Source organism: Hemiscyllium ocellatum, chromosome 18, assembly GCF_020745735.1.
Source record: "Hemiscyllium ocellatum isolate sHemOce1 chromosome 18, sHemOce1.pat.X.cur, whole genome shotgun sequence".
NCBI lineage: Eukaryota > Metazoa > Chordata > Chondrichthyes > Orectolobiformes > Hemiscylliidae > Hemiscyllium > Hemiscyllium ocellatum.
Window position 1 is genome coordinate 61503612 of NC_083418.1, and position 17949 is coordinate 61521560.

General features: G+C 40.9%; 1 protein-coding gene and 1 long non-coding RNA gene across 2 annotated transcripts in view; one reads left to right on the forward strand and one right to left on the reverse strand.

The window, feature by feature from the left end:
• The window catches only part of LOC132824254 (uncharacterized), a 427072-nt gene that overhangs the window by 319470 nt on the left and 89653 nt on the right, over window positions 1-17949 (forward strand). The gene's annotated exons all lie outside the window — the stretch shown is intronic.
• The window catches only part of LOC132824252 (transmembrane protein 263-like), a 181862-nt gene that overhangs the window by 148776 nt on the left and 15137 nt on the right, over window positions 1-17949 (reverse strand). The window contains exon 2 of the mRNA XM_060838576.1: window positions 15590-15698. Coding sequence (XP_060694559.1) covers window positions 15590-15698 — 109 coding nt within the window. The remainder of the gene's footprint in view (window positions 1-15589; window positions 15699-17949) is intronic.

A 17949-nucleotide genomic window follows, 5' to 3' on the forward strand; every position in this document is an offset into this window, starting at 1 on the left:
AATAGGCAAGGTTTGGAGGGATACGGGCCGGGTGCTGGCAGGCGGGACTAGATTGGGTTGGGATATTTGGTCGGCATGGACGGGTTGGACCGAAGGGTCTGTTTCCACGCTGTACATCTCTACGACTCTATTTGTTTTTTGTTGAGACGTGTAAATGGTCATTTGCTGTCGAATCAGCAAATTCGTGGCCAGCATTTCTCATGAAAATTACTCATTGAAGAGGTTTCTAAAGGATTGCTGGAGATAAATTCTTGACTTTAGACTGCTGCCTAGAAAGAGCATATTTCTTTACCTACTAAATAAATTATTACAGAAACATACAAAAGAGGGGCAAGACCATTCGGCACTTCAAACCTGGTCCACCATTCAACATGACCATCCATCTCCGCTCCAAATTCCTGCCTTCTCTCCATAGCTGTTTAGAACATAGAACATAGAACATAGAAGGATACAGCGCAGTACAGGCCCTTCGGCCCTCGATGTTGCGCCGACCGAATCCTACCTAACCTATACTAGCCCAATAACTTCCAAATGCCTATCCAATGCCCGCTTAAATGACCATAAAGAAGGAGAGTTCACCACTGATACGGGCAGGGCATTCCATGAACTCACAACCCGCTGTGTGAAGAATCTACCCCTAACATCTGTCCTATACCTACCACCCCTTAATTTAAAGCTATGTCCCCTAGTAACACCTGACTCCATTAGCGGTAAAAGGTTCTTAGTATCTACCCTATCTAAACCCCTAATCATCTTATACACTTCTATCAGATCTCCCCTAAACCTTCTCTTCTCCAATGAGAACAGCCCCAAGTGCCTCAGCCTTTCCTCATAAGATTTTCCTACCATTCCAGGCAACATCCTGGTAAACCTCCTCTGCACTCGTTCTAAAGCTTCCACATCCTTCCTATAGTATGGCGACCAAAACTGCACACAATACTCCAGATGAGGCCGCACCAGAGTCTTATACAACTGCAACATGACCTCAGGACTCCGGAACTCAATTCCTCTGCCAATAAAGCCCAGTACACCATATGCCTTCCTCACAGCACTATTTACCTGGGTGGCAACTTTCAGAGATCTGTGTACATAGACACCAAGATCCCTCTGCTCATCCACACTACCAAGTAGCCTACCATTAGCCCAGTAATCCATCATCTTGTTATTCCTACCAAAGTGAACGACTTCGCACTTAGCTACATTGAATTCCATTTGCCACATTTCCGCCCAGCTCTGCAACTTATCTATATCCCGCTGTAACCTACCACTTCCTTCCTCACTATCCACAACTCCACCGACTTTTGTGTCATCCGCAAACTTGCTTACCCAGCTTTCAAGTCCTTCCTCTAGATCATTTATAAAGATAACAAAAAGTAATGGTCCCAAAACAGATCCTTGTGGTACACCGCTAGTAACTGCGCTCCAAGATGAACAGAATCCATCAACTACTACCCTCTGTCTCCTTCCAGCCAGCCAATTCCTAATCCAAACCTCTAATGTATCCTCAATGCCATACCTCCGAAGTTTTAGCATTAGCCTACCATGGGGAACCTTATCGAACGCCTTACTAAAATCCATATACACAACATCTACTGCTTTACCCTCATCCACTTCCTTAGTCACCTTCTCAAAGAACTCAATAAGGTTTGTGAGGCACGACCTGCCCTTCACAAAACCATGCTGGCTATCCCTGATCACGTTATTCCTACCCAGATGTTCATAAATCTTATCCCTTACCATTCTCTCTAAGACTTTGCCCACCACTGAAGTCAGACTCACTGGCCTATAGTTACTAGGGCTATCCCTACTCCCTTTCTTGAACAATGGGACCACATTCGCTATCCTCCAGTCCTCTGGTACTATTCCCGTTGACAATGACGACATAAAAATCCAGGCCAATGGCTCTGCTATCTCCTCCCTAGCTTCCCATAGGATCCTGGGGTAAATGCCATCAGGCCCAGGAGACTTATCTATATTCATCCTTTCCAATATTCCCAAAACCTCTTCCCTGCATATTTCCAGGGCATCCATTCTAATTATTTGTGATTCCATATTCACATCAGCAACAGTGTCCTGTTCCTGAGTGAATACTGATGAAAAGTACTGATTTAATGTCTCTCCAATCTCCTCCGCCTCCACACACAACTTCCCACTACTATCCTTGACTGGACCGATACCTACCCTAGTCATCCTTTTATTCTTGACATACCTATAGAAAGCCTTTGGGTTTTCCCTAATCCTACCAGCTAAAGACTTTTCATGTTCCCTTCTCGCTTCTCTTAGCTCCCTCTTTAGCTCCTTCCTGGCTACCTTATAACTCTCAATCGCCCCTACTGAACCTTCACGCCTCATCTTTACATATGCCACCTTCTTCCCTTTCACAAGGGACTCCAATTCCTTACTAAACCACGGCTGCCTCACAAGGCCCTTTACACCATGCCTGACTGGTACATACCTATCGAGGACACGCAGTAGCTGCTCCTTGAACAATCCCCACATCTCATTAGTGTTCTTCTCTTGAAGCCTGTTTTTCCAATCCACACATCCTAAGTCATGCCTCACTGCATCATAATTTCCCTGCCCCCAGCTATAGCTCTTGCCCTGCGGCGCACGATTATCCCTCTCCATCACTAAAGTAAAAGTCACCGAGTTGTGGTCACTGTCCCCGAAGTGCTCACCTACCTCCAAGTCTAACACCTGGCCTGGTTCATTACCTAGAACCAAATCCAATATAGCCTCCCCTCTTGTTGGCCTGTCGACATATTGTGTCAGCAAACCCTCCTGCACACATTGTACAAACACCGACCCATCTAATAGTCTTATAGTCTTCAGAACTGTATACAACGGTTTCATCAAAACATGCAATATTTTGGCCTCAGCACTTTGTGGCAGTGAATTCACAGATTCTCCATTTTTGTGATGAAATTGCTCATCTTAGTCCAAAATAGCTTAACCCATATAACCCACGGTTCTGGGTTCCCCAGTAATCAGGAAATCCTTCCTGCATTTACACTGTCTCGTCTTGTTAGAATTTTAGGCTTCTGAGAAATTTCCCTCCAGGGAATAAAGATGGAACCAATCCAGAGGCAACATATGATGTGGTGTTTCACTAGCCCTGGTTTACCCAACACAAGAGTCTAGCTGTTCAACCCGGTTTGGAAGACACGTAGTAGCCATGCACCTCCACGAAGCTGCCAAAATAATTTCTGGAACATTCAGACACGGAAACCAATCATTTAGAGCTCCTGAACATTTGCAGCTTTGAACCAGAGATTCCACTTCTAAATTTGAAGAAATTCATTATTTCAGTGATTTCAAGTTCTCCTATTTGCTCAGTTCATAGAATATTCCTTTGTTATCAGGTTTACAACTGTTCTCTTTCACATCACCGGCTCTCCCTTGCCACCCTTTCAACCTCTTTCTCTGCCCACCTGACACCCACTCCATATTTCCAGTAGTGTGTAAAACCGCTCCCCCCAACCTCAACTTGCCAATAGGAAGATTCCCCAGTATTTCCCTCCCTTTCTTTTCCTTATTATTCACACTGCTTGCTGCTCCACCAGGCTGATTCTCTCTCTCTCTCATCTTTACTGCTGATAAGCTCACAACGAGCCTATTGCAAATTGCAGAGGTAACCAGACAGTGACAAGAGAAGCAGCTCCTTGCAGTTTCTGTCCATTCTGGTTCTCGATAACATTTTTGAGTGGAGACACCTGATACCATTTCCAAACTGTTTTAAAGTTTCTGGGGACAATTTACCCACTGCCCCACTATGCTTTGAGTATGGGTGGAGAACAAGCCCAAGTAGTTTACGATGTCCAACCTCAGAAGCCATGTAAAACTTACAGCAAAGAAAGGCTCTTAGCAAAACCATGCTGACCATTCCAAATTAATCCACACCCTGCCAAGAAACAGTTAATCTCAGCTCTCAATATTGACTCCAATAATTTGCCCAAAGTCAGAATGACGAGCTTATGATTATTTGGTCTGTCCCTCACACTGAATATTGGTGCAATGCTTGCAGAACTCCAAAGTTCTGGCACCTCATCCTGTACCCAGTTAGGTCTAGAAAATGATCCTCAGAACATCGACCATTTCCAGCCTGGCTTCATTTAACATGCTGTAATTTTTTTTTAATGCATGCAACCTGGGAAACAAGTTCATGTCCTCATGGACAATATCCTTCTCAAATAGCACCAACGGAAAACACTTGCAGTGACACAGGACCATCTCAAACCAAAAGTCCCATCACTAATTGGAAATCCTATTCAAACTAGCAACAGCCAGAGCAACTTAAAAAAGTTACCCCATTTGGTCAACCAGAAACATCAATTGCACAGCTAAATGACCTGACTGGTGAATCTAAGGTTTCTATTCCATGGAAAACATGAAAATTCCTCATTAAAAAGTAAGAACTCTGGATGCATAAATCAGAAACAAAAACCGAAGTTGCTGGAAAAGCTCAGCAGTCTAGCAGCATCTGTCAAAGGAAATCAGAGTTGCTCAAAACTGTTCTGCAGAAGAAGCCACAGACCCACAAGCTTAATTTTGATTTAACTTCACAGATGCTGCCAGAACTGCTCAGCTTTTCCATGAACAATCCTCAACAGCTTTAGAATGAACCCAGAAAGTAGTGGCCAGTGATGCCATCAAGTAGTGCAAGAATATCAGTGTATATTGCAAGTCAGACCCCCAAATACTCAACTTCTGCCCTGTTGGCAAGAGTAAGCTGTATTGTCAGAATGAGACAGACTTCACCAGAGTGAGACTAAGATGGAGTGCTTACAATCTGGGTCCAATGTGGGAATTTAGGACAGGGGCGGGGGAACTAGTGCTTTAACTAGGCAAGAGCTAACTAGGAGAGGAAATGTGCACATCTACTTACTTGTACTGAAAACAATGGAAGCGTGACATCACACATGCAACTGATTGGAAATTCTAACCAAATCAACTCATCAGTCTTGAAAGTGAAAGGTAAGGATTTAGTGTGTTTCCAAGTCAGTAAGCATTCTCTGAAAAATAGCTTGTTGAGTTCTCATAATATATTTTCATCTATTAAAGGTTAACAAATAGTTTTCAGAATTCAAGATGGCTGGTCAGAAATTGGAAATGGGGTGTACAGCCTGTAGTGCACGATCCTACACAAATACATCTGAAGGAAGGCTCACAAGCTTAACTAGCAGCTGGAGTCATTGTTAATTACCTGCCTTGTAGATTCTTACGTGGAAAGCATGTATAAAGGTGGTGTTAAAAAAACACAGATTACAAGCATACAGTTGTGAGGGAAGGGGTGATTACCAGGCTGTTTAAGGAAACCAGACCAGTACTGCAGGAGTCGCTCGAGTCTGTTATGCTTGGTAATCAGTACTCCCATTTTGGAAATTGATCAGAGCAATAGTCCCCCCGGGGAGTATAGCCACAGCTAAGCCCTTAGCACCACAGGCAACTCAGCTCTATATGGGAGAAGCTAAACAATGAAAGAGCCTGGATTGTGGGCGATTCACAGCGAGGGGATCAGAAATTTTTGTGACAGCAAACTTGACTTTAAGATAGTATGTTATCTTCATGGTGAAAATGTGTATTGCGTGTAAGCAGGCAGGCAAAGAGTTAAGTTGTGAGTTTTGTGAAACAAGAGGTTCAGCTGAGCATGATTCAGATCAGATAAGAACTTACAGTTAACAATGGGGTGCTGAAGGCAAGGGTGATGGATTAACAAGGTGGAAAAGCAGTAATTATATACAGCCACTTAACAATATTGGAAGTATTCAGTATGCAAGATCAGTTAACAAAGTGAAAAGTATTTACTACATGAATCCAGTTAACAAGGTTAAGAACATTCATTGTCTTCCAGTAAAGGGCTTGGTCTCTGCTACTGATCTTTGTTGATAGTAACAAGTCGCCCAATTAATATGTATGCTACCTTATCTGGATGCTTCTCCCTGTAAAATGACTATATAGTTCACTGAGAAACTGCTCTTCCTGAGAAGACTGTAAAATCATGTCTCTGTGCATGTGGGCAAGTATTCTCTCTCCTGCCAGGGTTTGGAATAAAGATAAAGGAGGTAAAACTATACTTTGTCTCAGTGTTTTGCAGTGACTGAGGTGGGAAGAAAAAAATGGGATGACAGTGGAGTCAGGTTCAAAAATGTCATGGTGTAATTGCAAAACATCCTTGTAGGGGATCAGTCACAAGGCATAATCCACATTGGTACTGTCTTCAGTCGAAAAGGTGGATGAGGCGCTAAGCAAAATTTCATAAAATTTGGAAGGAAATTTTAAAACACGACCTTCAAGAACAATATTAGCATTATGGCACTGGGAATAATCCTAACAAGTGTATATGATGGGAGAGCTGATAAATTAGATTAGGAAACAGGCCCTTCAGCCCAACAAGTCCACACCGACCCTCTGAACAGCAACTGACCCAGACCCATTCCCCTACATTTACCCCGTCACCTAATACTTCAGCCAATTTAGCACAGCCAATTCACCTAACCTGCACATTTTTGGACTGTGGGAAGAAACCAGAGCACCTGGAGGAAACCCACACAGACACAGAATGTGCAAACTCTACACAGTTGCCTAAGGCGGGAATTGAACTTGGGTCTCTGGCGTTGCGAGACAGCAGTGCTAACCACTGTGCCACCGTGCTGCATAATACAGTCTAAAATGGCTTGCTCTCTGGTTCCTCAACATACTGGTTGAGGAAATCTCATTGATTGGACTAACCAAACTGGTATCAATGCAATATGTAGGTTGAAGTCACCCATACCAATTCCTGTACCTTTTCACTGCATGCATTTTTAATTTTGTCCGTGATAAATTCCCAACCCCTCAACTACAGTTCATCCTTGTATAACTCCTTTGGTAGGCCACAGCTCCACCCATTCGGATTTCATGTCATCCAGGCTAATAGCTAAGGGCAACAGATTTGAGGGGTTGGGACTAGTTCAAGGTGGAAGATGACCTGTTGATAATGGTCTGATTGAACATGGCATCAAATTGCGAATGGACATTGTGTTTGAAGAAATCAGTCTCTTTCTGTTGATGTGACTAAAACTTTATGAAGGCAGGCTATGGATATAATATACACACATTTTGTGAAGTTTTTTTTTGGTAAAGTTCCCCACAGGAGACTGATCAGCAAAATTAAAGCACATTGTGTAGGAAGTAATGTTCTGGGATAGAATGGTTCACAGAAAGCAGAATGCAGGAATAACTGTCTCTTTCTCACACAGCAAGTTGTGACTTGTGGAGTACAAGGATAGTATGTGGTTCACAGCTATTCACAAGACTTATCAATTTATTTGAAGTTATTTGAATTACAAGGGGTAAAATTTCCAAACATGTTGTTGATACAAAGCTCAGTGGAATGTCTGTGGTGAGGAAAATGTAAAGCAGTTTCGGGAGGATTTGGATAGATTTCATGAATGGGCTAGAACACAGTGGGTGGAATGTGATGTGGAAATGTTATCCACTTGGGTACGAGGCACAAGTGCAAAGCATTTCTGAAAGAGTAAGAGGCAGTAAAGTGTAGATGTACAAGGGGAGGAAAGCTAATGGAATGTTACCTTTTACTGCAACAGGATTTAAGTGCAGGGATAGTCAAGTCTTGCTTCAACTGTGTATTTAGACTGCATGTGGAGTACTGTGTACAGTTTTAGTTGTTATTTCAGGGAGGATAGAAATGCCAGAGGGAGAGCAATGAAGATTCAACAGACTTGTTCCCAGGGTGGTAAGACTGGCATGAAGAAAAATGGAGTAAACTGGATTGCATTCTCGCGAGTTTTGAACAAATGAGACATGATCTAATTGAAACTTAAAATACTTACAGGGATAGACAGTAGATGCAGGTAAACTGTTTCCTGTGGTTGAGGAATCTAAAACTCAGGAACATTATTTACAATTAAGAGAGATGGCACTTATGCTCAAAATGAGGAGAATTATTTTTGTTCAAAGATAGAAATCAAAAAGGACCACGTTACACCATGATTCTAAAAAAGCAAGAAAAGTAAAACAAAATAAGCCTGAAGGGTGTTTCAATATGAGAAGCATTTATAATAAGGTGGATGAATTAACTGTGCAGACAGTTAGTAATTGATACGATGTAATTGGGATCATAGAGACTGAGCAAGGATGGGAATTCAACATCCAGGAAAGGAAAGGGAGGTGGGGTAGTATTGCACATGAGGGAAGAAATTGAACACAATAATAAGAGAAGACATTAGCCTGGATGACATGGAATCCGAATGGGTGGAGCTGTGGCCTACAAAGGAGTTATACAAGGAAGAATTGTAGTTGAGGGGTTGGGAATTTATCACAGACAAAATTAAAGACGCATGCAGTAAAAAGGTACAGGAATTATTATGGGTGACTTCAACCTACATATTAATTGGACTAACCAAACTGGTATCAATGCAACGAGACTTCCTCGACCAATATGTTGAGGAACCAACCACAACCATATTAGACTGTGTATTGTGCAAATGCGTGAGGATTGATTAGCAGCATTGCAATAAAAAGAGATCCTTTGGGGAAGAGTGACCATAAAATGGTAGAATTCCTTATTAAAGATGGAGAATGATAAAATTACAGCTGAAACTTAGGTCCTGAACTAAAAGCTAACTTGGGTGGTATGTGGCATGCTTTGGCTTCAACAATTGTATTGCTCTATCTGGCTTGAATAAAACAGGGAAGGTGGCTCAACCGTGGCCAACAAGGGAAATCAGGACTGTGGTAAAGCCAAATAGGAGGCAAATAAATTGGCCAGAAAAAACAGCAAACTTGAGGACTGGGAGAAATGGAAAAGTCAACAGAGGACAAAGGATTTAATCTGGAAGGGACAAATAGAATATGAAAGCAAGCTTGCAGAAAACATGAAAACTGACAGTAAAAGTGAAGAGAAAAAGATTGAAAACATATGAGGTTGAAGTTGCAATTAGAATCAGGTATTTTCATAATGGAAAATGACAGAACAGTTGAACAAATTCCTTAGATCTACCTTCCCTAAGGAGGAAACAAATAACCTTCAGGAAATACCAGGGTACAGAGGGTCAAGCATGAAGGAGAAATGGAAAAAAATCCTTATGCGTCAGGAAATAGTATTCGTCATAGAGATGTACAGTAAAGAAGCAGACCCTTCGGTCCAACTCGTCCATGCCGACCAGATATCCCAATCTAATCCAGTCCCATTTGACAGCACTTTGACCATATCCCTCTGAAGCCTTCCTATTCATATATCCATCTAAATGCCTTTAAAATGTTGCAATTATATCGGGCACCACTTCCTCTGGCATCTGATTCCATACTCACATCACCCTCTGCCTGGAAAAGTTGCCCCTTAGGTCCCTTTTATATCTTTCCCCTCTTACCCTAAACCTGTACACTAGTTCTGGACTCCCCCCACCCCAGGGAAAAGACTTTGTCTCTTTACCCCATCCACGCCCCTCATGATTTTATACATCTGACGTTACCCCTCAGGCTCCGATGCGCTGTAGAAAACAGCCCCAGCCTATTCAGCCTCTCCCTATAGCTCAAATCCACCAACCCTGGCAACATCCTTGTAAATCTTTTCTGAATAGGGTGACAGGTTTAGACAGATTTTGATCAGCTCAGGCTTGAAGGGTCAAAAGGGCCTGATCCTGGGCTGTAAATTTTCTTTGTTCTTTCAACCCTTCCAAGGTGCACAACATCCTTCTGATATAAAGGGGACTAGAATTGCATGCAATATTCCAAAAGTGGTCAAACCAACTTTCTGTACAGCTGCAACGTGACCTCCCAACTCCTATATTCAATACACTCTCCAATAAAGGAAAGCATACCAAATGCCTTCTTCACTATCCTATCTACCTTTGACTCAACTTTCAAGGAGCTATGAACCTGCATTCCAAGGTCTCTTTGTTCAGCAGCACTCCGTAGGACCTTACCATTCAGGGTTAAGTCCTGCTCCGATTTGCTTTCCCTAAATGCAGTACCTCACATTTATCTAAATTAATCTCCATCTATCACTCCTCAGTCCATTAGCCCATCTGATCAAGATCACATTTTAATCTGGGGGAATCCTCTTCACTGTCCACTACACCTCCAATTTTGGTGTCATCAGCAAACATACTAACTATACCTACAATGCTCACATCCAAATCATTTATGTAAATGACAAAAAGAGGACCCAGCACCGATCCTTGTGGCACTCCACTGGCCACAGGCCTCCAGTTTGAAAAACAACCCTCCACCACCATCCTCTGTCTTCTACTCTTGAGCCAGTTCTGTATCCAAATGGCTAGTTCTCCCTGTTTTCAGGGAGATCTAACCTTGCTCACCAGTCTCCCTTGGGGAACCTTGTCAAACCCTTACTGAAGTCTATATAGATCATGTCCACCACTCTGCACTCCTCAATCTTCTTTGAGAGTTTTTTGAAAAAAAGTAACCATCAAGTTTGAGAGACATGATTTCCCACGCACAAAGCCATGTTGACTATCCCTAATCAGTCCTTGCCTTTCCAAATACATGTCCCTCAGGATTCCATCTCCAACAAATTGCCCACCACTGATGTCAGGCTCACCTAGTCTGTAGTTCCCTGGCTTGTCCTTGCCACCTTTCCTAAATAGTGTTATCACTTTAGCCAACCTCCAGTCTTCTGGCACCTCACTGTGACTATCGATGATACAAATATCTCAGCAAGGGGCCCAGCAATCACTTCCCCAGTTTCCCACAGTTTAAGGGTACACCTGATCAGGTCCTAGGGATTGATCCACTTTTGTGCATTTCAAGAAATCCTGCACCTCCTCCATTATAATATGGACATTTTTCAATATGTCACCATCTATTCCCCGACAGTTTATATCTTCCACATCCTTCTCCATAGTAAACATACACATTTAGGTCTCTTCCCCCATCTCCTGCAGCTCCACACATAGGCTGTCTTCCTGATCTTTGAGGGGTCCTATTCTCTCCTGAGTTATCCTTCTGTGCTTAACGTATCTGTAGAACCCCCTTGCATTAGCCTTAACCGTGTTTGCCAAAGCTATCTCAGGTCACCATTTTGCCCTCCTGATTTCCCTCTTAAGTATACTCCTACTACCTTTTTAAATCCGGACCCCTGGGAGGGGTGTCTCGGTTCAGTGATCAGTCAAACACACAGCTCTGTCTGGTTCAGCAAGATTTCACAATTTATTAAAATGCCAGGGCATAGGTCATCTAGCATCAGAAGTGTTACGCACCTGTGTGCTCTGGAAAAGTTATACAAAATTACTTAAAACAAAGGCAGTTTTATATGGTTCTGCAGAAATAGTACAGCCTTAATTACAGAGCAAATCCAATAAAATAATAAAATGACATTATAGACAGCAGGTTAACCCAATGTATTTCCTGGGAATCAACTTTGTTTTGCACATTTTATCTCTCTGCAAGGCCAGCTAGTATGATTAGTAAGGTCCTACTTAGCTTGGTTAATTCCATACTGTGAAGGGACATTGTCTGCCAATATTTCATTCAGTTAGCTCAGGAATGCAGCTTTAAGCAGGGTTAATTTGCAGCCTCTAAGCCATATTATGGAGAAGCCACTTTGTAGTTAGTTAAGGCATGTATTAAATGGTTACTTTTGACAACAACCTAAATCCAGATTTTCGATCCTCACCTTTATACTCTAAGGATTCACTCGATCTATCCTGACATATACTTCCTTCTTTGTCTTAACCAAACCCTCAATTCCTTTAGTCATTCAGCATTCCCTGCACATACCAGCCTTGCCTTTCCCCCTAACAGAAATATACTGTCTCTGGATTCTCGTTATCTCATTTCTGAAGGCTTCCCATTTTCCAACCATGCCTTTACCTACTAACATCTGACCCCTATCAGCTTTTAAAAGTACTTGCCGAATATCAAAATGAGCTTCCACCAATTTAAAACTTTAACTTTTATATCTGGTCTATTCTTTTCCATCGCTATTTTAAATCTAATAGAATTATGGTCGTTGGCCCCAAAGTGCTCCCCCACTGACACCTCGGTCACCTGCCCTGCCTTATTTCCCCATGAGTAGGTCAAGTTTTGCACCTTCTCTAGTAGGTACATCCACAGACTGCCTCAAACGTTTCTTGTACACACAAATTCCTCTCCATCTAAACCCTAACACTATGGCAGTCCCAGTCCATGTTTGGAAAGTTAAAATCCCCGACCATAACCACCCTATTATTCTTACAAATAACAGATCTCCTTCCAAATTTTTTTCTCAATTTGCTGCTGGCTATTAAGTGATCTATAATAAATCCCAATGCGGTGATCATTCCTTTCTTATTTCTCAGTTCCATTAAAGTAACTTCCTTGGATGTATTTCCAGGAATATCCTCCCTCAATACGGCTGTAATGCTTTCCCTTATCAAAAGCACCACTCCTCCTTCTCTCTTGCCTCCCTTTTTATCTTTCCTATAGCAAATGTATCCTGGAACATTAAGCTTCCAGACCTGTCCATCCCTTAAAACCCACCGAGTCCCCAGGGCCTAATGCTTAACATCCTTAAGTACTTAAGGAAGTGACCCTAGAAATAGTGGATGCTTTGGTGATCATTTTCCAGCATGCCATAGGCTCTGGAAGAGTTCTAATGGATTGGAGGTGGTCACTGTAACTCCACCCTTTTAAAAAAAAGGCAGGTAAGAGAAACTTGAAAATTATAGGCTGGTTAGCCTGATATTGGTGGTGGGGAAAATGCTGGAGGAGAAAGTGAGGACTGCAGATGCTGGAGATCAGAGCTGAAAATGTGTTGCTGGAAAAGCGCATCAGGTCAGGCAGCATCTAAGGAGCAGGAGAATCGACGTTTCGGGCACGAGTCCTTCGAGCCCGTTTCGAGCATGAGTTAAGGACGTAACAACTGAACATTTGTAAAGTGGTGACAGATTCAATCCTAGTCAGCATAGATTCACTCAAAGGAAATCATGCTTGACAAATCTTCTGGAATTTTTTTTTGAGGATATGACCAGTAGTATAGACAAGGGTGAATCAGCCATGATAACATCGAATGTTGGTGCAGGCTCATAGGCCAAACTCCTGGGAGTTGTCTAAATGAGGAGTCTTTTTTTTTCTCAACTTCATTCCATGATCCAAATATGCAACATTGTACGTGTTGGTTTTCTTTTCCACACTGCCTCAGAACTTGAATTTTGAATGAGCTCCCCTTCTGGATCTTAACTAAATTTAGTCTTTACTTTTATGTTCTCCATTTTGTTTCATTGTGTTGGCATGTCTGAAAGCAAATGGTAGTACAATGCACTTTAATCATGAAGGATGATAAAGGTTTTTTTGTTGGAAAAGAGAAATTTCATATTTTACTATTCAAAAAAGTGGGCTTTAACTCAGGGTGCATTCTAAAACCAAACAACTTGTTTCAGTCGTTGCTAAGATGCAAAATTTTCAAGTTTGCACATCAATAAATGAAACTTGTGCTTAACTGTCTTAAGCACTAACAGGTGGTCATTATCTTGACATGTCAATCACTGAGTGACTTCCTCAGCTTGCCACTGAACAATCATCTCCCATCTCCACTGTGCAGAATTAAAAATTGAACATTAGCAGCCAAATCTCTAACTGAATGGTAGTATGTTTTCATGCACCACACCCTTGTTTACTATCAGATTTTATTAATGTTGTCCGTGACTCACTCTGCATCCTGATCAACCAGGATGGTATTTCTTTTCCCCAGCTGATGGCTTGTTTTTCTGCACTATTAGTCCAGCATACGCACAGCTAAAAGCACAAGGCAAGTCCTAAATCCATTCTATAAATGGAAACTCATTTTGTATTTTAAATTATAATTACCATCCTGACACAAAGACAAAAGTACTGGAGAAGCCAAAAACAAGTTTTAATTAATGACACAACAGAAAATTTAGAACCAGTAATTAAAACAGGAGCTAAAATAAAAGTGCTAAATTGTGCAACAAAACAATTAAACAGATTTCCAAATTCAATGAAATCAGTCTGGTTGGATGCTTAACAAAGACCATTTACCTATTAACAACGATGAATGGACAAGTTAATTTCCAGAAGTATTAGAAACTTCCCAAGTCATAGTGAGATTTCATTATGAAAACAAAGCCCCAGTAAGACTGATAGAAATAAGCTAAAGTGACAAGGTTTAAAATTTGGGAGGAGACTAAAATGGCACTTACACCATTGCCTTTTTTAAAAAAAAGGTGTCTCGTATTTTTGCTGTGCATTATGCCAATTTATTGCCAATCCCTAGCTGCCTTTGAGAAGGTGGTGAGCCTAGTCACCAAACAACTTCAGAAATCAAATACTAATCACTACTTAATCAGCATGGCTGCCTAGATCTCTCATGATCTCCAAAATTTATGGTGACAGATCACTATAAAACTATTCCATGCAAATGGATGGGAGCACCACTACCTGTAACTGAAACCACACTAACTGAACTAACAGCAAAATCCAAATCTTGGAACTCCCTTCCAAAAAAAGGTATTGCAGCCCAGAGGACCTCAGCAGTTCACCACCAACCTTCTCCAGTGCATTTAGACATGGCCAATAACTTCCAGGTGTAGCTAGAGATGACCACATCCATGAACAAATAAATAAACTTAACTTTAGCAACAGGAAGGAGAAGTCTACAATATTTTTACAAGCTCCCTGCTCAAATATAGGAAGGATTCAAATAGTTCACCAATTGTACAGCTGAGCCTTGATAACCTGAGATGGAAATTTCAGTACTCAGTCTTTTTTTCCAACTTTTGGTGTGGAAAAGTATATTCCAAGTCAGAGCATGATTCCCCATGCCACACCTCAGTTTTCCCAAGTTCACCAATGAAGGAGGAGAAAAAATTGACAAAACTACATTTTCCAATATTCAATAAGACAAATTAAAAATCCACAGGAAAACAAGATACCTTCAAACCTAACAGCTTCATCAATTTAGTTCCAGGTTTCCAACAATTTCCTTCAGGATTAACAAAATGTCTCTTTAAACACTTTAACAAGCTTTTTAACCTAATTTGGTTGAGTTGATGACTCGAATTTTTAAATCATGGAAGTTGGTCTCTCTGATAAATAAAAATCCGTTTTTACATAATCATGTTGTTACAGACCAAGCTTTAATGCCAATGCCCTACAGTCAGGGAATCAAAACTCAAAAGTAAATATCATACCTCAAGAGTGAAATAATGGCTGTTTGTGACTCAAATTCTTTTTGTGCCATGTTGCTGCACATGACAACATGACAAAGAAACAGAGCAGTCACAACTTCCCAAAGATGTTTCTCCATAGTCCTTAACCTTTTTGCTACTCAACACACATTAATTATGAAATTAGTAAAATACATTGACAATACAGCCATGGACTGGTTTTTTTGTTGCAAGGTAGAACCACACTGTTGTTTCCTAATATTACAGCCAGAATGTAATACACCAAAACTCAATTGCTTATTGATAACTTGCTATTCTAAGTAACAAGATAGTACTCCAAAATGCTTTTGTCTTCAGTCCTTCTGTACAAACCAACGGGGTTAAGCAATATTGATCATTAATTTTTACTCCAAAGTAATATATTTCTCACATTTTTTTTTCAATCAGTAATTTAAAAACAGTACCTTCTGGAGGCTCCTCTTTCAGGTAAGGAGGCACATCTTCATATGTAGTATCCTTCACAGCTGTCAAATCTGTCACACTTTCAGTTATCTGAGCTTGTCTCTCAGGCCCCTGTTTGAAATAAAAGCCAAAATAGAAGTCTAGAGCTTTCAGAAGAGGAAAATTTGTCAACTAAAACAAAATAATTTACAAAACTCTTGCGTTCCCCAAAGGTAAAGTCTTCAAAGTTTGAATGTCCTCTTGAAAGAATTCTTGAATTAACATATAACAGATTTGGCTATCAGACTTTAGGAAACTGTGATACACCAGGACAAAATCACAACATGATTTCTATTCAGTATTTCCACCTAAAGATTAGCATGTTTCCCACCATCCATCCCCCCCACCCCATGTCCTGAGGAACCACATCACAGAATTAGCACTTGTCACAACACAGACTGATTTTAATTTCCATCTCAGCATTTGTAACAGACTAGGCGTAAACCCAAGCCACCTCATAGTCATTTCAATCCTTCCTTACCAGACTTATGAACAACTAATTCCAGACTTTCCAATTAATTCATTTCCATACACTGGTTTTGTTTTAAACAGAATACTTAACTTATTAAAATGTATAACTTCAGAGAGAAAAAGTAAATAAACACAAAGCTATTAAAAATGTTAATGCTTTTAACCCAAAAAAATTGTTTTCAGTCACCCTATTCTTACAAGAGACAGTTAGTTAAGGTAACTCAATTCTCTCAGGTAAAAGGATAAAGACTTCTAACTTAGCTTTCCGCCAATTGGACTTCCAAAAGGTGGTGAGAAAGATTAGGCAGGGAGCTTTTTAAACCTTCATGTTGTTTTTTCAGCCAAGTCTCCTCTGAAAACAATTATAAAGACAAACTTCAAATCTCGTTCCATCCGAGACTGACTGTCCTTTCTATAACCTCAACTACCATTCAACATCTGCTTGAACACTGGTTCTAAAGTCTGGAAGAGACCCTATTCCCAGGTCCTAAGTGTTAACAGTCAACATCTGCTGTCTGTTTAAACACAAAGCTCTTATTGGGGTCTCTGCTGGAATTCTTATCCAAGCATCAGCCTACATTAACCTCCATGATTGCCCTCAAAACAAAAAACTTGCTTGGTTTGTTCTCTTTTACCTCAAACGGTTTCAAAATCCACAAATCATTCTCAGCTCAACTCCCAGTTTACAGCTCTAGATCAACAAAATAAAAACGGAAGTAATGAAAAAGCAGCAAAGGTTTAACACAAATTCAGCAGACATATCCTCAATGAGATCGCTTCACAATTTTGAACATCCCTAACAAATAGTTTCCTTTGAGCAGACAAGTTTAAACGAACAAATTAACTTTGAGCATCTGATTATAACTGGTTTGCTTCTATACTTATGCTTGTGTTACTAAAACTCAACCTCACTTTGTGACCTTTTCTGCTTGCCATCTCAAAAAATGTTAATCCCAGGTTTGTCCCCACATTCCCACAAATTGAAATATATATTGCCTCACGTTGCCCCTACCAAAATGCATTACTGTTATATTTCAGCTGCTAAGTTCCTACCCATTTCATCAGTTTGTCTGCTGATCCATACAAAAAAAGAGCACTGCCAGCATAATGTTCCTCAGTGTTACACTTAAAACTCACTCTTCATAGTGTTCTATTTGTAGAGTGAAATTAAAACATGCAACTGGACAATTCAGAAATAATCACACCATTCTTAATAATACTCAAAACAATCAAAAACTGAATCCATGCAACTGCTTCAGGCTCACAAGCTGAATTGAGACACAGCTAGTAGTCATTAGCATGATCCATGAGAACCACATCCACAGCAAGTTTCTGCAGCTTCAGCAATGTTGGCTCAATGATGGTAAGCTCAAGGTCAAGCTTCAGGTACTGCGATGCATCAGGATTGGAGAATGTTTGCAGCTTTGGAAAAAGATTTGTGGCTCAGGTTGTGGGTCAAGTTGTCAATCAAACTCGTAGAGCTTTGCATTACAACCCAATTCACCCTCAAAAACAAGACCTACAAATCAATGGGATGCCTATGAGATAACCAATATCAGGACACCTAGCAGAAACAGTTATGCTGAAGTCAGAACAAACAGCCCTTCCCACAATCCAGCCCAAGCTTGAGGTCCGTTTTGTCATCACTCAACGCAACAAATAAGAAACCCACTTACACAAACAACATCCTTACCAGTATAAAGTTCACAGAGGAAGAGAACAACAAGGCTCCCTTTCCTCGACATCACAGTAAAATGAAAAGCCAATGGAGAACTGCAGACCAGCGTCTGCAGGAAAGCCACATACAGTGACCAGATATTTAACTATAAGAACAATCATCTCAACACCCAAA